This window comes from Takifugu flavidus, chromosome 22, assembly GCF_003711565.1.
Source record: "Takifugu flavidus isolate HTHZ2018 chromosome 22, ASM371156v2, whole genome shotgun sequence".
Taxonomy (NCBI): Eukaryota; Metazoa; Chordata; class Actinopteri; order Tetraodontiformes; family Tetraodontidae; genus Takifugu; species Takifugu flavidus.
The window spans coordinates 4,507,472-4,527,735 of record NC_079541.1 but is presented as its reverse complement, the minus strand read 5'-3'; the positions used below and the strand labels follow the sequence as shown (position 1 = coordinate 4,527,735).

The 20,264-nt window shown below is 44.6% G+C and overlaps 1 protein-coding gene across 6 annotated transcripts in view; it reads left to right on the top strand.

The window, feature by feature from the left end:
* Window positions 1-18,622, top strand: part of chchd3a (coiled-coil-helix-coiled-coil-helix domain containing 3a) — a 44,265-nt gene extending 25,643 nt beyond the window's left edge. For 2 of the 6 annotated variants that reach the window (XM_057023138.1, XM_057023136.1), the window contains exons 6-9: window positions 1,148-1,231; window positions 6,325-6,395; window positions 15,649-15,784; window positions 18,074-18,622. In XM_057023138.1, coding sequence (XP_056879118.1) covers window positions 1,148-1,231; window positions 6,325-6,395; window positions 15,649-15,784; window positions 18,074-18,097 — 315 coding nt within the window. In that variant the 3' untranslated portion in view covers window positions 18,098-18,622. Of the gene's footprint in view, window positions 1-1,147; window positions 1,232-5,601; window positions 5,885-6,324; window positions 6,396-15,648; window positions 15,785-15,911; window positions 15,946-17,821; window positions 17,935-18,073 lie in introns of those variants that run through there. The other 4 variants (XR_008948361.1, XR_008948363.1, XM_057023137.1 and 1 more) reach the window with 4 other exon arrangements.
* The last annotated feature ends 1,642 nt before the right edge of the window (window positions 18,623-20,264 follow it).

Here is a 20,264-nt window from a genome sequence, read left to right as displayed (position 1 = left end):
ATGTAAATCTGCAATTTGTTGCATTTGTTTGTTGCTGTGCTTCAACAGTGCAGTGTTGGTGCACAAAAATACTGTCACTTGTGATTTTTCAGTCCGTAAATCTATTCTTATCAGTATTGTCCGCATAGAGTAAGACGTGTCTGATTTATTTTGATTTTCATTCAGGTTTGAGTTGTTGGGCCTTGATTCCAGCATGAAAGTGCCCCCTTCATACATTCTGTTCTTATCTGCTCCCTATTTCACCAAAAGAAGCAGCCGTACGTTTAGTCAAGGTCAGAGCAGAGACAAGGACAGTGAAGATAGGCTGGGTAAATATACACAGCGTGGCGCTCCTTTGGTCTGGGAGCTGGCGTTATCCTGCTGGCGACCCGGCTGAAGAGTGGACACTGAAAGACAAAAAAAAAAAGTCCAATCGGGAAACAAATGGAGGGTGCATTTGCAAAAACAGAGGAGAGATATGAGAATTCTCTAGGAGAATGCCTTCTTTAATGCTCGCCTTTCCCTGACCCACACATAAACATCAACTGATCTCCATTAAATCAAAAATAGGCATCATTATGCGGAGGAATCTGTTACACAAGCAGTTAGCCGTCAGGAAGAATACTTCAAGGGAGAGGAATACAGAATTTGAATTTCTCTCTTTTTTAAAGAGTAGACTTAGAAATATTCTCAAGAACCCTTTCCAAGGCAGGGTGTTTTATATGCCAGCAGGTTAAGGCTGCAGTGTCAAGAAATGGGTTTTTCTGCAGCTAAAAAAGAGAAGACAACAGAGGTCAGTGTGGAAATGCCCCAATTTGCCAGAATAAACGGTTCAATTTGTCACCCTTTTCTGATTTTGTTCGAGTCATTTTTGTCCTCTGCTTTGGACAGGGAAGCAGGGAAGCATTCCCCGCCATGTTTTAGTCAATTTGCATCCTTTTGCAGTGTGTCTCCTGCTACGAGGATGTTGCACGTGGGCACACCGCACATTCTATGCTGGAATGATTTACAAGACGATAGCAGCCATATTGATAACAATTGGAAATCTGTGCATATAACAAACACCCGTCTGCGTATAGCTCGCACCCAAATAAAAGGTGATTGTTCTGTTGAGCACATAGGTCATCATCTTTCCTCTTTTTGTGTGTGTTTGTGTGTTATTGTGCAGGCCAAGCAGCTCAGTGCCAGGGAGGCTGACTTGCAGAAACAGGACGCTTTCTACAGAGAACAGGTGGCCCGACTGGAAGAAAGGGTGAGTTTACACCTGGAACCCTACAGCAAAGGCTGCGTTAACATTTAAAGTGATGAATGGAAGTATATTAAGTATCTTTCAACATCTGTAATCAGGGTGTAGCGGCATACATAAACCATGAGTAGCAAAGAACTGAAGTGATGGTATTCCATTTATCTTATGGTAATATTGTACTTACAGCTGTATTCCTCATAACATCCTGGTTATTGCAAATACAGGCTACAGTTACCATGAGGATTATTGACTGTAATGTAGTGTAGATCTTTATGCTAGCTGCTGTCTGTGTATATAATCGCCAGCAGCACTTATTCTTGTATTTGTTGACGAAGCAAACACTGACAGATTTGTCTCCATAAATGCAAAATGGAGCTGGCAAATGCTGCTTCCGAGAATACAGTAATCGAAATAAAAGTAAATATAAGAGGGGATTGTGTGAAAACAATTGCCGCGTTGCACATTTTTACATCGCTTGCGTTGCATTTGCCAACTCAAATAATCTGGGACAGACAAACGGCCAAAATAGTTTTTCTGAGTCATTCATTATTTTTCCACCTTCTCCCAAGTTTGCTCGAGTTCCTAAAGGTGTCCTTCACCGATGGCTCTTTCGTACGTTGTTTTCTATTTTCACCCTTTACTCTGCCACCTAAAGGATAAAAAGGTTGCGACTCCTTCATCCCTGTGTGTGTCCTGTTCTTGAAAACAACACTACCCCAAATTTCCTTGTCAGACCAGCATCCTACAGAGGAGGAAAAGGGTCGCCTGCCATTCTCAGACCACATCATTTGGCAGTTCCATGCTGGTCCCAGTGAGACATGCCTGGCAGACGGGGAACAGGGGTCAAATGCCCTGTTGAAGTGTGTTAAAAATGGCACCTTCGTGCTGCTCTCAAATAATAACCGTTTTTTTCAGAAGGATGCAGTGCTGTTTAATGTGCCTAAAAGGTGGCTCTCACCCTGCGAAGGAGTTGTCCTTTCTCTGAAGGGTGCAAAGTGTGATTAAAATAGAAATATCACTGTCAAATAAGAGAGATAAGGGCAGAAAATCCACTTTGATTTTTGTTTGGGAGTAATCAAGGCACTGTGTGACCCTGTACAAGAGCCCATGCGGGTGGTAGAGGTGAAAATTTAAGTAACATTGACTGCAGCTTCTGACCATTCATCAGTCATGTTGGCCTTTGGTCAATATTGTTTAACTCTAAGATCAACACATCACCTTTACTCCACAGTACAGAACACGTAGAGGAGAAACACAAATAAGCATTCATTACGGTGACTGGTTTATTTCTCAGTTCATGCATAGAAATGTAATGCTGACGTATTTAGATGTCACAAACTCAAAAACACAGTTTTTTCCCCATCAAAACCCCGCAGAGACTAAACACCGCACACATGATTGAGAGTGATTTTGTGAGCAACTGCGGATCAACAGTCACCATATTGCACGTCGTCTTACTGTGCAGCATTGGCTCGGGCCTCCGCGGGGGGTCCAGTTTGTTTGGACTGTGTTAATAATGCTCCTTGTTATGGTTGTGGCCACTGTGTCCCGCTTGATGCTGGATCCAGCCTCCTCTTCCCACTTCCAGTTTAAATTGCAAGCAAAGTCATTTTTGGTCCCTTTTACCTTTGTGCGCTCTCTGTAAGTCCTGCTTGGTTTATAGCATCAGTTTGCAGAGCTCAGTGCACTTAAGTAGAGAGGAAACGTTTGTTATTTCCCATTGGGACTGAAGCCTCCCTGAATTCTTTAAGGTAGTTCTGGTTTGGACAAAAATATCTCCTTGATATTTGACTTTAGTTGTCAGAGCTCAAGGTCATTACCACTCGTCTAAATCAAAATTTCCATCTTTTTATTGAGAATTGTTGAACATGCATAAAGAACAGGTTTTAGAAGTTTAAGATTCTTTTTTTAACATGATTGTTGAATGTTTGGCATTAAGTTCCGGGTGACCACGTCGGCATTAGAGATTATATACATCTGGGCACGTCTGATTGTAAAATGCTCCCCACTGGAAACGTTTTTATTAGGAGCGACTTGACCTTTAATCGCGAGCCAAGTCAACATCGTTTAAATGTCGACGACAGCAACTAAACCTGAAGCATTCTCCATTCGAAACATTTCTCCGGCACAGTGGTTAAAACCTTCTGTGCAAGCACGCAGCAGATTGGCCTGGCTTAATATTATCTCCCATCATGCTTATTCATTCTCCGCTCAGTCTCCCACCCACCCACAAAAACGAGCGCGAGCGGCGCCATAAGAGGGAAAGGGAATAGAAGTCTGATATATATTACACGTCTGTTTCAATCCAACATGGCCATTTATCAGCGGGGCTCGCAGTGACAGGCCATCACCGTGCGCCCCGGCACCTCAGCCCCGCTGCCTCTGCTGCAGCTCATTGGGGCCACAGCTACCAAACAGCACCTGAAAACAATATCTATATATTTATCACATTTTCACTCAATACCTGCCCTTCTGTAAAACAATCTCATATTTAACAATCACCCCCCCCCCATCCCCCCAGTGTAGTTCTTTTCATGCTGCTTCCCACTTCTGCTACAGCTTTCTTCTCTCTCCTTTGGCTTTTCAGGCTTTTTTGTGTCTCCCCCCTCTATATCTCGATTTCTTCTTTTTCAATAGAGATTTTTTTTCTTCATCCCCATCTTTCTATCCGCCGTGTATATCGATGAAATTGGATTTTTCTGCTCTCCCATGGAGGACAATCACTGCAGCAATTGCCATCTCAGAGCAAAGATCCAATGCACTGTGAAAGGAAGAAATACAAGAGACAGGGTATTAAAAAAACAGTAATAGCTTATATCTCTGTATTTCTGCCTCTGACTTGCTGGCTTTATCGTTCAGCCTGTCATTTTTGCTATTCTTGGCCTTTTTTGACCTTTATTTGAGGAATGAAGCAAATATTTAGAATTCCTTTTGCTGACTGCATTTGAAATGTAAAAGTAATTGTAAAAACAGGACCAGGTGTAGGTTTTTTTTTGTTCGAAAGATTAAAATCCACATAAAGAGTCACTTATCCGTTGATCTCCACCCCCCGGGATGTATATTGTTCCCGTAAGAAATGTTAGTCAGTGTCTAGTCAATTCTCAGTGTGTGGGATTGATAAGAGTTGATTTCTCTGTGCGCTGCCGTGATGAGTCAGTATACAGTGACGAATCCAGCAGATTTCCTCCTGATCTGCAAAACCTTAATATTGGCCATAGTGGGGGTCCTCCTGTTTTAGCCCACCTGCTCAGCAGCAGATAAGGTAACAGAGCCATCAGTACAGGGACTATTTGTTTTATTTAATTCAAAAAAACAAAACTGGAGGCTTTTTCTCTAAATTGAGCTGCAGGCTCCATATCGCTAGAGTGCATTAGCGTTAATGACTTAATTTGTCTATGACACCCCCCCATACACACTAATGCAAGCATTTTGTTTGGCTGCAGATGAGCTAAAAACCTAGTAGAAATCAAATGGAGTAATTTGGATGCAAATAAACACAAGTGCTTTTTAGAGACGCGTTCACTTCATGGAAGGGATTGTCAGGCATCAATGAATCTTTCAGTGAGTCTCTAAGCAGCTGGTGAAGGCCTTGGCTGAGGAAAGGGTCGTGCTGTTTTTTGAAATTAGTAAGGCCAATAGCTGGAAATCACAATTTCACACCACTCGATAATCAAAGAAATTACTTTGCTGAGGGGACTTTTTGTGGGTTTGTCTTTTTTTTTTTTAATCCGGCAGCCACGAGCCTTGGTGTTGCGTAGGTGCAAGTGCGGCTCTGCAATCATTGTCACCCATGGCCTTCTGTCATCTCTAGTAGATTAGTGTGCTGATTACTGCCTGCTCTGCTATTTAGCCAGGTACTATTAACTGGCACTTGGTATTCGGGACAGAGGCCCATATCCAGGTCCTCCAGCTTGCTCTGTTTCTTTCTCTTCCTCCATCTCGTCAGAACCATTCTTGCTGCTTTAGCAACCTAAAAATCTCTTTATCTGCGAATAAGCTTCCCTTTATATCCTTTTTCTTAGCTCCTGACAGCGTCTTTGTCTTCAATAAAACCTGCTTGATTCAGGGCCAAGAGGGCACAGATACAGCATGAGCTTACAAGTTAACTCTTAAACTTTAAGTGTTTGTCATATAATGTTTTATGTACAACTGTCTGCCTGCGGGGGCAGGTGCTGAAAGTCGGCATAATATTTAGACAGAAAAGGCTGTCATGTAAATATGTGAATTCTGAAATCCATTTTTACGTATTTTTTATTTTTCGACTGAAATCCTAGAAGATGTGAGCATACATTTATCGTGAATATTTCTTTGGGATCGTGGTTTAATTACTCACGGGAGCCGTATTGAAAATGCTGCTGTCATTTCTATACCATCAGGGAAAGGCTAAGCACTCAGGATCTGTGGCAGGTGCTCAGAGTCAGTGACCATCCAAGTGAAGAGGACTGAAATCTGTATCAGAGCTTTTGTCAGCATTGTCATGTCCCATCTTCTCCCAGCTCCACAACACATGACTATTGATCTTTTCAGCAGCGTACTTCATTCGTATCGATCTCCGCTGAACTATGATGAATGTCTTCACTGCCACGGGGTTAAGTTGGGGCAGATGTGACCAAGACGCTTACAGTACCTTTGTCACATTTGGAGTGTCCCTTATGCAAGGTGATGTAATGTTTAGCTGCTCATCGGTTCAGTTCTGGTGGTTCATTTGAGGACTGATTGTGTTAATTGTCTGTGAATCACTTGATTATGTGGTGAATATTCTTCAAATGTTGACCTACAGGTTTAATCGCTGCCAACATCCTTTGTACATCGCAGGAGAGAAAATTCCCTTCCTGTTAGGGTTAATGTATCAACTGCCCATAGAGCTGTGCCTTAAATATCCCTCTCCATTAAGTTTTAATCGAGTTTGACTTGTGGTGAATGAGGGGGAGCCTTTAGCAGCTGTTCTAATGTAGTGGAATAAATCAAGAAGTGGCATTATGATAAAACTGTGCATGAAAACAGTTTTAAATGAATTGGTTTTTCTTTCCCCTTTAGCTTAAGAGATAAGGATCAGTTTTTAACGCACCTATCTCACCGACTGACTTCTTTCTCTGCAGAGTGCTCAGTTCTACAAGGTCACCACAGAGAACTACCACAAAGCTGCTGACCAAGTGAATGCCAAGTACAAGTGAGTATGACTTCCCCAAAACCTCCAAAAGTCCTGCTACACTGTTTTATTATTTCTATCAAGTTGCAAATTAATTCATACGAATTGGATTAGCATATCATTTAATGAACGGGTTTGTTTTGTAGAACAGGTCCTTGTCAGCCACTAAACACACTATTGAATTATTCTAACCACATCCTAACCTACAGCTTTCAATCAAATCCACATTAGTTCGAGCCATTAGCTGATGTTGACGATGTGGTTTACTGATAAGGCCCATCACATCTTGATGGCAGCTGACTGGGTGTTTACTAGTATTTCTTCGGCAGCAGGATGACATTTACTCTGTGAAATCTTATCTATAACCACATATACAATAAATGCAGTTATATCGACTTTAGGAGTTCTAACATTAAAGGAATTTTTAGCAATGCATTCTAACATTATTTGGATAAATCCATGTTTATTTTTCAGAGATTAATTAATCAATTGGACGCTAAGATAAGATAAGGTTGATTTCAATGCTGTGGCTGTGCATTGCAGTTTAGAAAACAGTGACATCACAGAAGCTGTTAACAGTGTCGGTAATATTAACACATTTGAGCAATCGTGGGCATAGCACATATCCAACAAATACATGTAACTCAAGAAGTGCAGCATCCCTCCCCATCCATGTTCCATCTGGTTTCTTAATAAGAAGCCATTAGGCTCCATAGTAATGTTGGGAAAGTGGATGAGGAGCCTGCAGGAGGTGGGGCAAGAATGGTTCCTATCTCCGAGCTCTCCTCCAGGGAGGCTAGGCTAATTGCGTTAGCTAGTCATTAGTCCGCGCTAACGCTGGGATCATTGTCTCCCTCAGAAATGCTGGAAACTGATTAGAGCAGACCACTCGGGGTTTAGCGCTAGACTCGTGGAAGCCAAAGCTCTGACTTCCCCAAATCACATTACAGGCACAAAAAAAGGAAAGCTCTCGAATAACATTAGCACCAAATGACAGTGCTAACTGCATGTGAACGCCAGGCTACCCCACAGATAGTCATGTGACACTGGCCTGTGCATGGAGAGCAGTGATTGGTTGATTGAATTACCGACGGTGCATTAGAGGGGGTTGTGACTGGGATACTAATGTGGAAAAGTCAAAAAAGAGTGTGTGTGTGTTTGCATGTGTGTGTGTGAGTGTGTGCCCTAATGAAATGGCGGGAAGGTCTGGTGTTACACGGTGAGGGCAAGGCTGCATCGCAGGGATCACAGCAGAGGGTTAACTGGGTTAAACAGGGTGTGTTGGGCTCCGTCTTGTTTACATGGAGTCCATGCATCATATCTTATGTTGCCATCGGCTCTTTGAAAACATTGCAAAGATTTTCTTCAAGACCTGGAAATGATAAGATCTGAAATGTTTTTTCTCGCAAACAAGCTTTTAAATTATTTAAAGTTGAAAATTCCCTTTAGAGGGAGTAAAAAAAATGGGAAACCAGGCACCTAATTGATGAAATTCATATTTAATGTCTTAATGTGGTGATGTCATAAGGTGTGAGATGACATCTTCTTACTGAAATCTCTTTGTTTCCGCACTCCTGCTCATGTTATGGGAGTGATGGCACTCCGGGGAATGATAAGGAATAATACGGATCAGTGAGAGAAAGGCGGAACCAAGGTGTCATGACTGTCAAGGCTTCTAACACCTGTGTGCTTTTGCGGAGTGTAATTAGCACTGCTAGCTGGCTCGAGTTTACAGCAAGATGAGGATTGCTGCTGCTGCCGTTACGTTACGACTTTGCTACTGAGGCAGAAAGAAAAATAAGCATCGAGGTCATATCTGTTCAGCAGGGGCAGTAAATACTGGTGCAAGTTTGTGAGTACAAGCTGGATCGCAGGGTTATAGTGAGCAAACAAATGATTCACTTGAATTTACAGGTGATTTGACTGTGTCGCCTATTTGAATGTGTCTCCTTGGTAACAAACAAAAAGCCACGTCTTGGTCTGGTTCATATCTGATCGTGGCACGGCGACAGGAGCGAACGCTGTCATTTATAGACGAGCATCCAGAAGTTGTTGGCCATCTGTTGTCATTTCCCATGGCAACGTCGCCCCAAACACATTGAAGTCGACAGAGGGATGCTCAAGGGAGGACCACACGTGCAATATTAGAGTGTGCATGCATATTGTTGTTGACATGGCTGTGCAGGACAGCTGTTCCCTGCTGTTTTCCAGCACCATTCCCACCGAGTGATGGAATTCCCCTCGAACACATCTTATTTGCATTAATCTCATTACATCCAGCACACACAGTGCAAACGCATGTATTGATTATTTCAGCATCACGCTGTGTCTATTTCAACATAATTTCACCATAGTCATAATCATAGAGAACCAGATAACCGACCCTGAGTACACAGCCGTCCAGAGATACATAAATACTGTAGATGTAACATGTGTGAAAACACAATTGATCAAGTACAAAGGCGTAGCAGCAACGCTTTTATTCCCCGTGACACCAACTGTAGATAAGAGTTTCCCATCACCCCCTGCCTCTGATTAATGTCCTGCCAGCTTCAACCCCACTTTCTCTTTTTCTAAATCAAAGTGCGATGAATTCTTACACTGTCCAGCGACCTTTACGCGCCCTCTGTGCATGTAAGCACACGCGCCTTGTCCACGACGTCTAAGGAATTTGAGTGGCCACGTGTTCGCGACAGTAGAGCAGAGCTTTCCAAGTCGGAGTTGACAGTCATGGGGACAAATGATAGATGGGAGCTTATGCAAAAGAGGGAGATGGGAACGATGACATGTTCTTGAGCTAACCTTTGATTTGGCTTTCTTTGTTGACTCGGACCACTGTTTGGCCAGGCTTGGCGCAGAAATGGACCATGGGATGGAAATAGTTTTTGGACACTGTCACTTTTAGATTTCCGCATCAGAGTTTTGGAGAGCGCGTTCAAACCAAAAATGTTCTGTTTTCTCTTAATCACCATATAATTAGTCTGTCAGCATCACCTCAGTTTAGTCTGCCACTTTATTTTTAGTCACGTCTCTCTTCCCTGAGGCTACACACGTACCTGCTTTCTTTTGTTTCCAGGATTAACCCTATTTTAGTTCACTTTATAGGGAGAGTGGACGCCCTCGCTTTGTTTCTGGGTGTCTGAAAGCACATTAATGGTGGAGTGACAAGATGTGAAGAAATATTTAAATCAGGGCCCTGTCTGACTTAATCACACTGACAGTCGCCCCCTCCTACAAATGGGACACAACAAGGCTGACTCATTAATCATACACATTTTAAATAAAAGCTTCATTTATTTATTGATTATAAGAAGCCATGCAACATTAACAGGAACATTGTCAGGGAATTACTCATGCAACAAGTACACAAACCATATGGATTTCAGCAATTCCAACTTTGCATTTAAATATTGACCTTTAAATGGGATGTGCTGGGTATTTTTTTTTTTTTTATTCCCAAAAATTACCTGTTAATTCGGCAGGGACGTTAGTTCCAGTCCAGTGAAGGGGACGCCACAGAGGGGCCCGAGCAGCATTTTGACCTCTCAATCAGATAAGGGTGAAGCACGGATCTGTAGCTAGGCAACGCCACCAGCACAGGGACAAGGTGGTGGTCAGTGGAGGACACAGGAGTCAATAACTGCTTTAAAAGCTCTTTGCATTGCTTGTAAATAGCACAGCAGATGCCAGAGACCTGGGTGCAGCAGGCAGGCACACACCTGACCCTGCAATGCAGATCCACGTTGAGAGACTTTACTACACTGCAAATCCCAACTCACACAGGCGCTGCATATGTCCAGGGGTCAGAAAGGACATCTTTTCCCTCTCAGCCATTTATCTCCTTTGTTTGAATCTAAATCCCTCTAACTGGCTCCATCTTGGCTGTATTTTCTGTTCCTCCCTCATTCTGTCTTTCTTCCTTTCCCTCTGTCTCGTTCTGGTTCAATCTCTCATCTACGCTGATGGCTTTCACTGCGGGGGGTCACTCAGGTCTCCTTTTAAAAAGCAGCGTGAGCGAAATGCTTCTCATTTTTCTCCTTAACTGGATCATTTGTATTTATTTGCCTCCCGTTGCTACTGACGCCTGTCTTAACTAGAGAGAACATGAAGGCTTTTTAAGGGGGGACCGGCATCCACCCTTTAACCCTATTAACCCTTAAGTGGACCCAAATGATGATAAATAGACAACGTGGTGATTTTGGAACTCAATCTAATGGTAGGCAAAAGTGATCTATACTCTCTGGTTCTGCAGCTTGTGGGCATGCCCCCCCTCCTCTGAAAAAAAACAAAAAACAAGTCGGAGATTGTTTTAGATGGAAACTTTCAAGAAATCTAACCAAATGAGGCAAACAAATTGCTTCTATCTTTTCTTGGTCAAGTGCTTTTTAATGATAATGGAATCAAGTCCATTAAGAGAATCTTGGGATGGAACAACCAATTGTTTTTCTCTGACACAGGGTTGCAGGGAGGAGCAAGAACTTGGAGGAAATTGATGATGTGCAGCAAACCTAAGAATCTGTGTGGCAGCTTGAGTGCAAGAAAACATTAATTTGGTGGAGAAATCGTCTCGTTGGAGCAGGGAAATGCACTGAGGCAGCTTTCTCAAAAGCAAAGCCAAGCATCCCGGGTCTCCTCCTGGTGGCAGGCTGCGGTACAGCCATAAGCACCCCCTTCTGTTTCCAGCTGCGTTTTCTTTCTCTGGCTGCGTTAATATGTTGGAAGGAGAGAGCGCCGCTGTTACTGCAGATGGAGTGAAAACTTTAACAACATTCCCCAGGAGCCGGTTTATGCAATCAATACATCCTATTACGGGAGATGGTTTAATGCTACCCTGCTGGAAAGGGCAGTGTCTTTATTTATTTCTTTATTTCCTCTGCGCCCGCTTGTCCCTTCAGGCATAATTTAACTCCATGTCGTCTTCATTTTTCTCGTAACGCCTCTCAAATGATGACAAATGAGCAGAAGCGTCACCAGACGCACCTCATTCCTCGTCCAACCACCGAAGCGTGTTGCGTCCCCTTCACAGACATCTATGAACGTCCACTTAGTGCAGGTTTTATGTGTCCACCCTACATTAGTATCTGTTGGTTCAGAGCTCAGTCTCTTGGCATAACATGTTCATATTTTATGAAAATCCCAGAATCCATCTTAAATATACCAGCCGGTTTGGGGTTAATATGTTCTGTGAAGAATGCAGCTGTAGCAATAAAGACGCTCTGATACGTCCCCCTCCGTGGAAATATGCCGACACGAGCGGCACTCGACCTGAAAAAAATGGACACTATGAGATGATAAAGGGACACCTTGAGGAAGGAGACAGACAGCGAGAGGTAGCGAGCAGGTAATCCGTTCTGCTTTATTACATGTTAAATGGGACACAGTCACCTCCTTTCCACCTCGCTTTCTGCTCTTCTCTGAAGAAAAACTTTACAAAAGCAGCCAGCAAACAGCTGCAGGACTGCTTCTTGAAGGGTCTTCCTCTGTTTCTCCGTCTCTATAAATATCCCTGTTTTTCCACGTCTTTTCCTCCTTTTTCTTACAATCACAAACTGTCCATCTCTGTCTCAGATTCTCTATTAAAGCATTCGTCTCCATAGAGTTCCCTTCCTCTCCTCCCTCTTTTTCCCTTTTTTTCATTTATTTTCTTTGTGATTTATGATCAGGGCAGAGAGAAAAAAAGAGATATATAGCAAACTGGCTCCCCCCGTTCATTCCTATCGGCGCATCAAGGCTATATAGATCTGCACTCTCTCGCTCTCTGTGCACGTGTTATGCATGTGTTGGGGCGGATAAGGTGTTGTTATGGAGACCTTTTGCTGCCACCGATGCCACAAGGCGAGACCTTTATATGACTTTTTAGATTTACTGTCTCTGGGGTACAGGGGTACCGTGCACGTTCACACAAACGCGACATATAAAAACCGACTTCTCGCTCATAGTCTATACTTGTTTCAGCCTCGGGGGACTTGATTAAATATCCCATGACCCCCTGGGATTTGACAGGGAAATGGAGAGAAGATGAAGAATGTGAACTGATGCAGAGAGAAGCATTGAAAAAGGCTGAACATCAAGAAGGGCAGTCAAAGAGCATCCCCACGTCCTTTCAAAGTAAAAGTCACGTACTATTGTTTGTTATCCAAGCCGAAGGTATTGTACGTGTCTTGTAACCAGGATTAGTCATGGAAAAGGTGCTGGAAATGGCATAAATGCTAAATAGAAATCTCTTTACACAAATCCAAGTAAGAGAAGTGGTTATATATAGAAGTGGACAACCTGGCCTACCACAAGAGACAAACATGGCCTATTTTTTCCTTTCATATGTGGCACATTGTGATATTTCTCAAACACGTGTTCTATACATCAAATGTAAAAGAAAAAAAAATGGTAATGCAGTCGTCACGAAGGCCGATCATTTTTTTATCTGCTCATCTTGGTGCATAGCTCCAAAGCCGCTGATGTAAATGTCACCAAAGCGTCTAACCTAAATGGAGGCCGAGGTGGGAGGTCTTTTCCAGGCGGAGTTCTGCTGCTTCCTCCCCGCTCGGTGGCGGGAACTTAATGGTAATCCTAATGATAGATGATCCAGGACGCGGCACGCAGCCACAGTGTGTATGTGTGACAGTCTTATTGTCTCCAGGAACAACTCCGCTACAGCCCCTTCCTCGCAGAGAGCAAGCAGAAAGAAAAGTACCACCGTCTCGTTCCTCATCAAAGAACGCTCTTCTTTCTCTCCAGCTCCTCTCCCTCCCTCTGCTCCCTTCCTCTGTCCCCGTCTTTCTCGCTCTGAGGCCATTACCAGTGATAAACACAGCGGTTTGTATCAGCAGGATGCACCTGGCATTAACGAGAAAGCTTAAGAAAGTAATTAGTGGGTGTCTGTGGCTCACCCCGTCCCTCTAGATGCCCATAGGCGTTGTAATAAACGAGTGCCAGGATCCATAGGCAGACAATGCCAGCAATTTCTGCTAGCGCTGCTGTCATCGTTCAATACCCTGACGCGGAGCGATGGCCTTGTCACACCTCCTAGCAAACGGCTGAATTTCTTCCCCAATGGAGCCACAATTGCAGAACCTTCCCACAACCTGAAATGCTAAGACCTGCACTTGAATCAAGCCGAAAAAACAAATTAAAGCCTCTTGGGGATAATTTGCTTTTGAGCTTTTTCCCCACAGAGGCCCACCTGGCTATAAACCAGGATCCAAAAGTGGTTAAATATTCCTACCAGCGCATCTGTACTGGTGCTTTACAGTACATGTGCTGCATAAGGTTTGTGTTGGGGATACACAGCTACATGGATTAACTGAAGAAATATCAATACCAATCTATCGTCTTGTCCTTGCCCTGCTGCCTTTGTCTTTCTCTGTCCTCGCCGAGGCCACAGAGCCATATTAAGCCATTTTAATCTAGTCCCTGGTCGGTACTTGATTGTTATCTTTGAGACACTCTTGTTTAGAATATTTCTCCTTTCAATTTGGCCTAAATTGTGGTATTTTATTGTCTTCGATCAAATGTATTGATCGATTACACGGTCATTGCAGTGGCTGAAGGCGCAGGGGGCTGATCTTGTGTTGCACTGCACGGTGTTCACGAGATATTTTCTACTAAATCTGATCATGTAGCAATGCACGTATGTACCCGTATCCTGTGCTGTGGAGTTCTGCTTCATATCACCATGGCTAATGACCCATGGCACCTCGCTCCTGCTTTGTATCCGATAGGGGGGTAATTTCTCACTCCGGGGGGCAAATCAAACATCTGATTTTGACTACAGGGGCTCAGCTTCACCCTTTATATTCCTTTGAGATCACCAGAATCGCTGATGGGCAAAATCTTTTTCACAGTGTTGCAAGGCTTTTAGTGAGGCAGATGGAGTGTTCTGAGCACTGGTGTGAACAAAACGATGACACTACCATTAGCATAATAGCCCTAGCATGTGCTTGCCTCATCACTATAGATTTTAATGGGCTGTGTGAACAGGAAGACAAAAGCAGTTATCATTGGGCAAGGCATCTGGGCTGCTGGTACACTCCGCTACTTCCATTCGGAAAGAGACGCTCACTCTGTTGCACTTCTGATGTAACAGTCTCATTTAAATGCACTAAAGTTTAGCGCAGCATCTGCACAGCACAAAGGCGAGGGCGTCAACGTTTAGACTAAAGCGCTCCCCAAAGACGCTCACAATGGTTGTGTCCTACAACCAGGCTCGCCAGCTTCCACATCACTCCACCACCTTTCGGACAAGAGCAGATTGGATTTGTTATTTAGACCAGCGCCATGTGACAGCTGACCAGTATGAACATGGCTGACATGCTCAGAGAGAGTGCATCAATACCCGGCTTCACTGGGGCTCAGAGGAGTGATCAATACTCTCTTCCATGAGGCCTTTTAAAAGTGTGTTTAGTGGTCAAACACGAGGAGTGATTTGCCAGGAAGGTATACTTTGCTTGCCGGTAATTTCCCTCTCTTTGTAATGACCCCCCCATCATCATCATCAACATGATCGCATGATAAAAAGGAAGACCTTTTCTCCTCACATACCTTTTTCTCCTCACTGCGTTACACATTGATTTTTCAAGTAACTTCTCCATCATCCCCCACGGCATCACCTTTTATTTTTCCTGAGGATGAAGCAGTAGTTGGAAGCTTTGGTTGACACCTCTTGTCCATGTTGGGATAACCCCGTTGATATGCTGTTAATGCGCACGTCAGCGCGGTCAATCGTGCACAAAAGGACCTTTGACTCTCCTTACGGCCGGCACAGTGTCGACTCTTGCATTAGGGGTTCTGTACCGTGGTAACGGAGGGAATGGGAGAGAGACCACTGAGCATTTTTACGCAGGCTTCCACTTTCAACTAATTGCTGTTTGTATACAGAAGTTGGCAACTTATTTCCACTTCAGATGCTGATTTAAAAGATACTCCACAGTTCAGTTGGATGTGTTTATCTGAGCTTTTTACTGGCAGAATTTGTTCCATTTCATGCCGTCCATTTGTAATCCATCTCAATGTTTTTTCAATCAAAGTTTAGACCCTTCAGTGCTGAGTTGGTCTTCTTTTTTTTCTTATGCTTTTGAAAAAATAAATCAGATGGTAAATAATTTTTAAAAATCCATATGGATGGTTCTATAGCCTGCATTGCACATTTTAATGCACTGGCTTCTATCGGGTCTCCATTTCTACTCTTTTTCACACCAATGCTCCTCCTGCACTTTTCTATTTACGCCACATTTTCCCCATTTTCACACCACTTTCTCTGCCCCTCTCGCCCCTGCAGGCGGTACGAGATTCATCCGGTGTGTGCAGATCTGCAGGGCCGGATCCTCACCTGCTACAAAGAGAACGCTGGGAAGACTCTCAATTGCTCCAACATTGCGGCCCTTTACCTCCAGTGTGTCAACAATGCCAAACAGGTGGGTAGTGACCGTAGTCACGTGTACATTTGTATACATTCACCTTACTAGGATGAGGATTAGAGACACTGTTGAAGCAGAATGTTAAAAACATTGATCATTTTGCTTTTTTCCCCCTTCTACAAAGAATTAATGCGAGCATGCGCCGCGTGGACAGATCTGTAAGTGCTAGCAGCTGTAGTGTAGCTAACTCCTTGCATGTCCTAAAACACGTGTTTCCACACTTGGGTGTCCTGTTCCTGCCTTCCCGAATGAGTCATAACAATCCCCTTCATGCACATCTACACCAGCGTAGACGTACGTGCACTGGCTCCATGCTTTCAGGCTGGAGACGATCATTTCCTCTGAGCTGCCGGCGCCTGTATGAAGCCCGTTTAAACCTTACAGACCATTTCCATAATACCCACGGACGCGGGCCTTCCCCTCCGCTCTGCCTCCCTCCCAGTGTGTTTTACTGTAATAGGATGAAGATGGCAGCGGCGGCAGAAGAGATACCAGGAGCGCTGCGTGCACGGCTGAGTGTTAATGTTTCTTTGCCCTCTGTCGTTAGCAGTCCCACCCTGCATGGCAGCAGTGTCCCTCCTGTGGAGATTACCTCCACTCCCACGCTCTCACTTTACGACACGTAACATCCACCAGCCCCAACAAGGTCCCATTTACATTCATGGGGCTTTTTTCTATTAGATTTCCTTTTAGTTCTTTTTGATTTTTATTGCTGTGCCGGAATCGAGCGGGCCTGAGGTTTGTGCCTCTCCCCGGTATCGGTATTGGATTTTTGAAAAGAATTCTGGCAGGTTTGTAAGCTACACGTCATGTAAGTTTCTAATGTTTTATTCATCGTGCGCACGTGTGTAGCTGCATTTAAGAAAACTACCTGTGGCCTTGTCGGGATTCAGCGAGGGCGCCTCCGCGGTCTGCATGCTGTTAAGATGTTGTAAATTGTTTGCAAGCAAGCCAGCGACGATATGCTAATCCGCTTGTGTTTATCGCCCCGCGGCAATCACACACACTCCTGTTCATCGTCGGCGCTTATCTGCATAAGACTTGCTTTTAAAGTCATTAGGTGTGTGTGTGTGGGGGGGGGGGGCAGTTATGTGATAAGGGAATAATATGTGGAATTACACAAATGACAAAATGGGGGGAGGTAAGAACCGATGTGAGCCGATGAAGCCAGTGCTGCCATGTTTACATAGCTTTATCAAAGCCGAGCAGGGAACTGCACCGAGGACGTGACTTTGACCTCTGGGGGTGAGGAGCTCCAAACGTGGCCTCCTCACAGCCGCCTCCTCAGACAGGTCCCCTTCTTTACTCGCCCCCTTACAGCTGATAAGCATCTCCTTAAGTCTTTGTTTGCCAATCTGAAGCCCTGGAGTGACGGCTGTCATCTGGCCGGCGTTTTGAGCCGCCTGGCCTGATGATTACACACGCGCTGATAACGTGGACCCACTTCCAGTGTCTCTCTGTGGCCTCTGCGCCCGTCACCGTCCCTCCTCTTCCTGTCTAGCCGCCATTTTTCGTCACATTTCCAATGCATTCAGCACTTAACAGGTCCAGATAGCCAGCATGAGGAGTGGTATTCAAAGGGCTGATAAAGTCTCTTTTTCCCCTCTCCATCTATAAAAAAGAGTTTATCATCGAGGCCCATCTCTCTATCCAGTCCGCGCCACCTCATTCCATATTCTTCCCGCATGGCCGCCTCTTGCTCGCTACATTTTTCTCCTCCTCTCCATCTCCTCGACTGACCCTTCTGCCTACTTTCCCTCTCGAAGGGACGGGCCAGAGTCTGTTTTGTGCTGTTAATGCCATTTTCTTTAGATTGATAATGGACCTTTTCATCCCTTCGAAGTTCATTTTTAAACTTTTTGTTTCTCTACAGTCAATAAATATCTCATATTTATGTTCTCTGATCAGTTCCTGTGTCATTTTCTCCACATCGTTGTCACACATATATGAACTGGACTGTAGCCTTTGAGCCTCAGAATTGCTGTGAATTTCGGTGGCACGAGATGTGTATTTGTCTTTCTTTGCGTCCCTTAGGCGGTTTTCAACCAGTAGCACCGGCTGGAATAGAGCAGTTCAGAGCGTATTGACGGGGAGTGTTGGGGATTTGTGGCTGCACTTATCTCTAACATGGAATCCGCTGCCCCCAGGTCCCGCTCTCTCCATCCTCCTTCCCTTTTATGCCACTCTGAAACTTCCCTCTCTCCCTCCTTTCAGAGCTGATGGCTTTGTTTGGCTGTAAGAGTTTTGCTGTCCCTTTAACACAGTTCTCCCTTTATTCATCCACAGAATAAATTAAGAACTGGAGGATAAGGAGGAGGGAGGAAAAAAGGGAGAGCAGCGGCGATTCTTCATCAACTGACAGACGCACCAAACCGGCGTGGAGGACATGAAGAATGAGTCGGCACCAAGCAACACACCCTCTAAACCCTGTGGAGAACCGATCCACGTAGGACTAGCGCCACCAAACACAGTATCCAGAGAGCGACGACGCTCTTCCGTCTCAGTTTTTCACCTTTCCCTCTTGTGTCTGTCGTTCCTGGGAACCTTTTAAGAAGAGAATCCTCTTGAGCAGCAGCAAGGGTCAGCCGGACCTTTCAAGCCTGGGCTTGGCCGCTAAAGTTGAACGAGCAGACGCCACCTTTCTCACCAACCACTTCCATTTCCCCAAATAGATCTATTTTCAGTGCCCTCCCTCATGCACAGTCCTCCTGGTGTGCACATCAGTGTGTTTTGATGCCTGTTTGTATAATGTAACGTGTGTGTCGAGTGTTCACCAGACCAGCACTTGTGACGATGTCTGATCAGAAGTAATAAAAGAAGCAATGCAGCACACAACTTCTTTTTATTCAAACTTTCTTCTATAAATATTCAGCGGGCTTGGTCTCCAGGGGGTGCAGAGATGTGTGCGTTTTATGCTAATTGCAGCCAGTATTGTCCATCTTTCATGGTTTCGCAGCCTTGGTGTTGTCACGGTGACATTTTGCAGAACTAAATGAATGAACCCAGGAGATGCAGATGCACCGCGCTGTAAAACTGCTGCCTCTTGCTCATTCTGCAGCTCCTCCACCTCTTCCTTGTGGCCCCTTCATCATTTCTGCCCCCCCCTCAGATTGTTCCCTCTCTTCTGTGCGGTGTGGACATCAGAGGGACACAGTCCTGTTCTGAAGTGGACGTCAGCCTGTGTGTGTGTGTGTGTGTGTGTGCAAGCATGTAATTCATGGTGACTAATCCCCTTCTGCCTCTCTATCAGTCAGCTGTCCTTTCGCTTTTTGACTTTTGCCGTCTAGATGGGTGAGGGGTTAGCTTCTATTCGATGTCGTGTGTGTGTGTGCGTGTGTGTGCACGTGCACTACTGTGTGTTGGGGGTAATGGGTGTGGAGTTCATGGCAGGTGTTCTCTCACAGAGGCACGGGGGCATCATTTTTTCTCGATCTGTGACTTTTCTGACCCACAAGAGGTGATTTAAGGGTGAAATGTCAGTAATGAGTGTGTGTCTCCCTCACTATACTTAAAGCTTGATTAAGGAGTCTTTTTTCCAGGTGTCCAGCACTACAATTCAGGAATTGCTGGTTGGAAAAACCCAGCTGACATCCAATCTGTGTTCTCGTTAGCGTTCACATTTATATTGGAATGAAAACCCGACTCTTCCATGTTTCACCCTCTCCAGTTGCATCCCTGGACCTTTCCCTGTGACTCCTGCTCTGCGTTTCCTCCTTGGACTGGGTTCTTCTGACGGTCTGTGCTCCAGGCAAACGCAAACAACTGCACGAATGATTTAAGTGCGGGCCTGTCATTTTAATGTGCGTCCCAACCGGGCGTGTGAAACCGTGACTTGCAGTAAAAGTGCAATAAGAACACATAAACTTTCTTCGACGCCAAATAAACCAACATTGGCGCGCTCGCTGTTTTGCACTCTTTTCCGTTTGTCATTAGATTTAATCCTTTGCTCATTTTGCAAGTATTTTATGGGTGTTTTAATTAACTTCTGCCTCCTCGCTGCTGTTTCAGCTGTTATTTATAGGAGCTGCAGCCACTTTGGCTTTTCTGTCTCTGCACAGACAGTGAGACGTTGCCCTTGATTCCAGTCCTTGTATTGGGCTTAGAGATTAGGATAAAGCTACAATTTCATTTCTGTGCTTTTATTTCTATATTGTGTCTTCTCCTAAGAAGCTGACTCTAAAAAAAGATAGCAACCAACCAATGCACCGCCGCGATGACTAATCACATTTGATTTAATGACCTGCCTGGAGGAGGAAGGAAAGATTTTCCTTTAAAGATTTCCCCACGTTCCCCCGGCAGCTTTTATCCTCCTGTGTGCTTTTCAGGATCTCCACACTATCCCTACCCTTGTGTTTGCATTTATTTGGTTCTTTTGTTCGCTCTCCCTTTGCTCTTTTCTTACTTTCCCCCTACATTTCTTTCACTTTCTATCTCATCCAAGATAAGCAATGGGCCGGCAGCCCGAGGGGCGGATCTG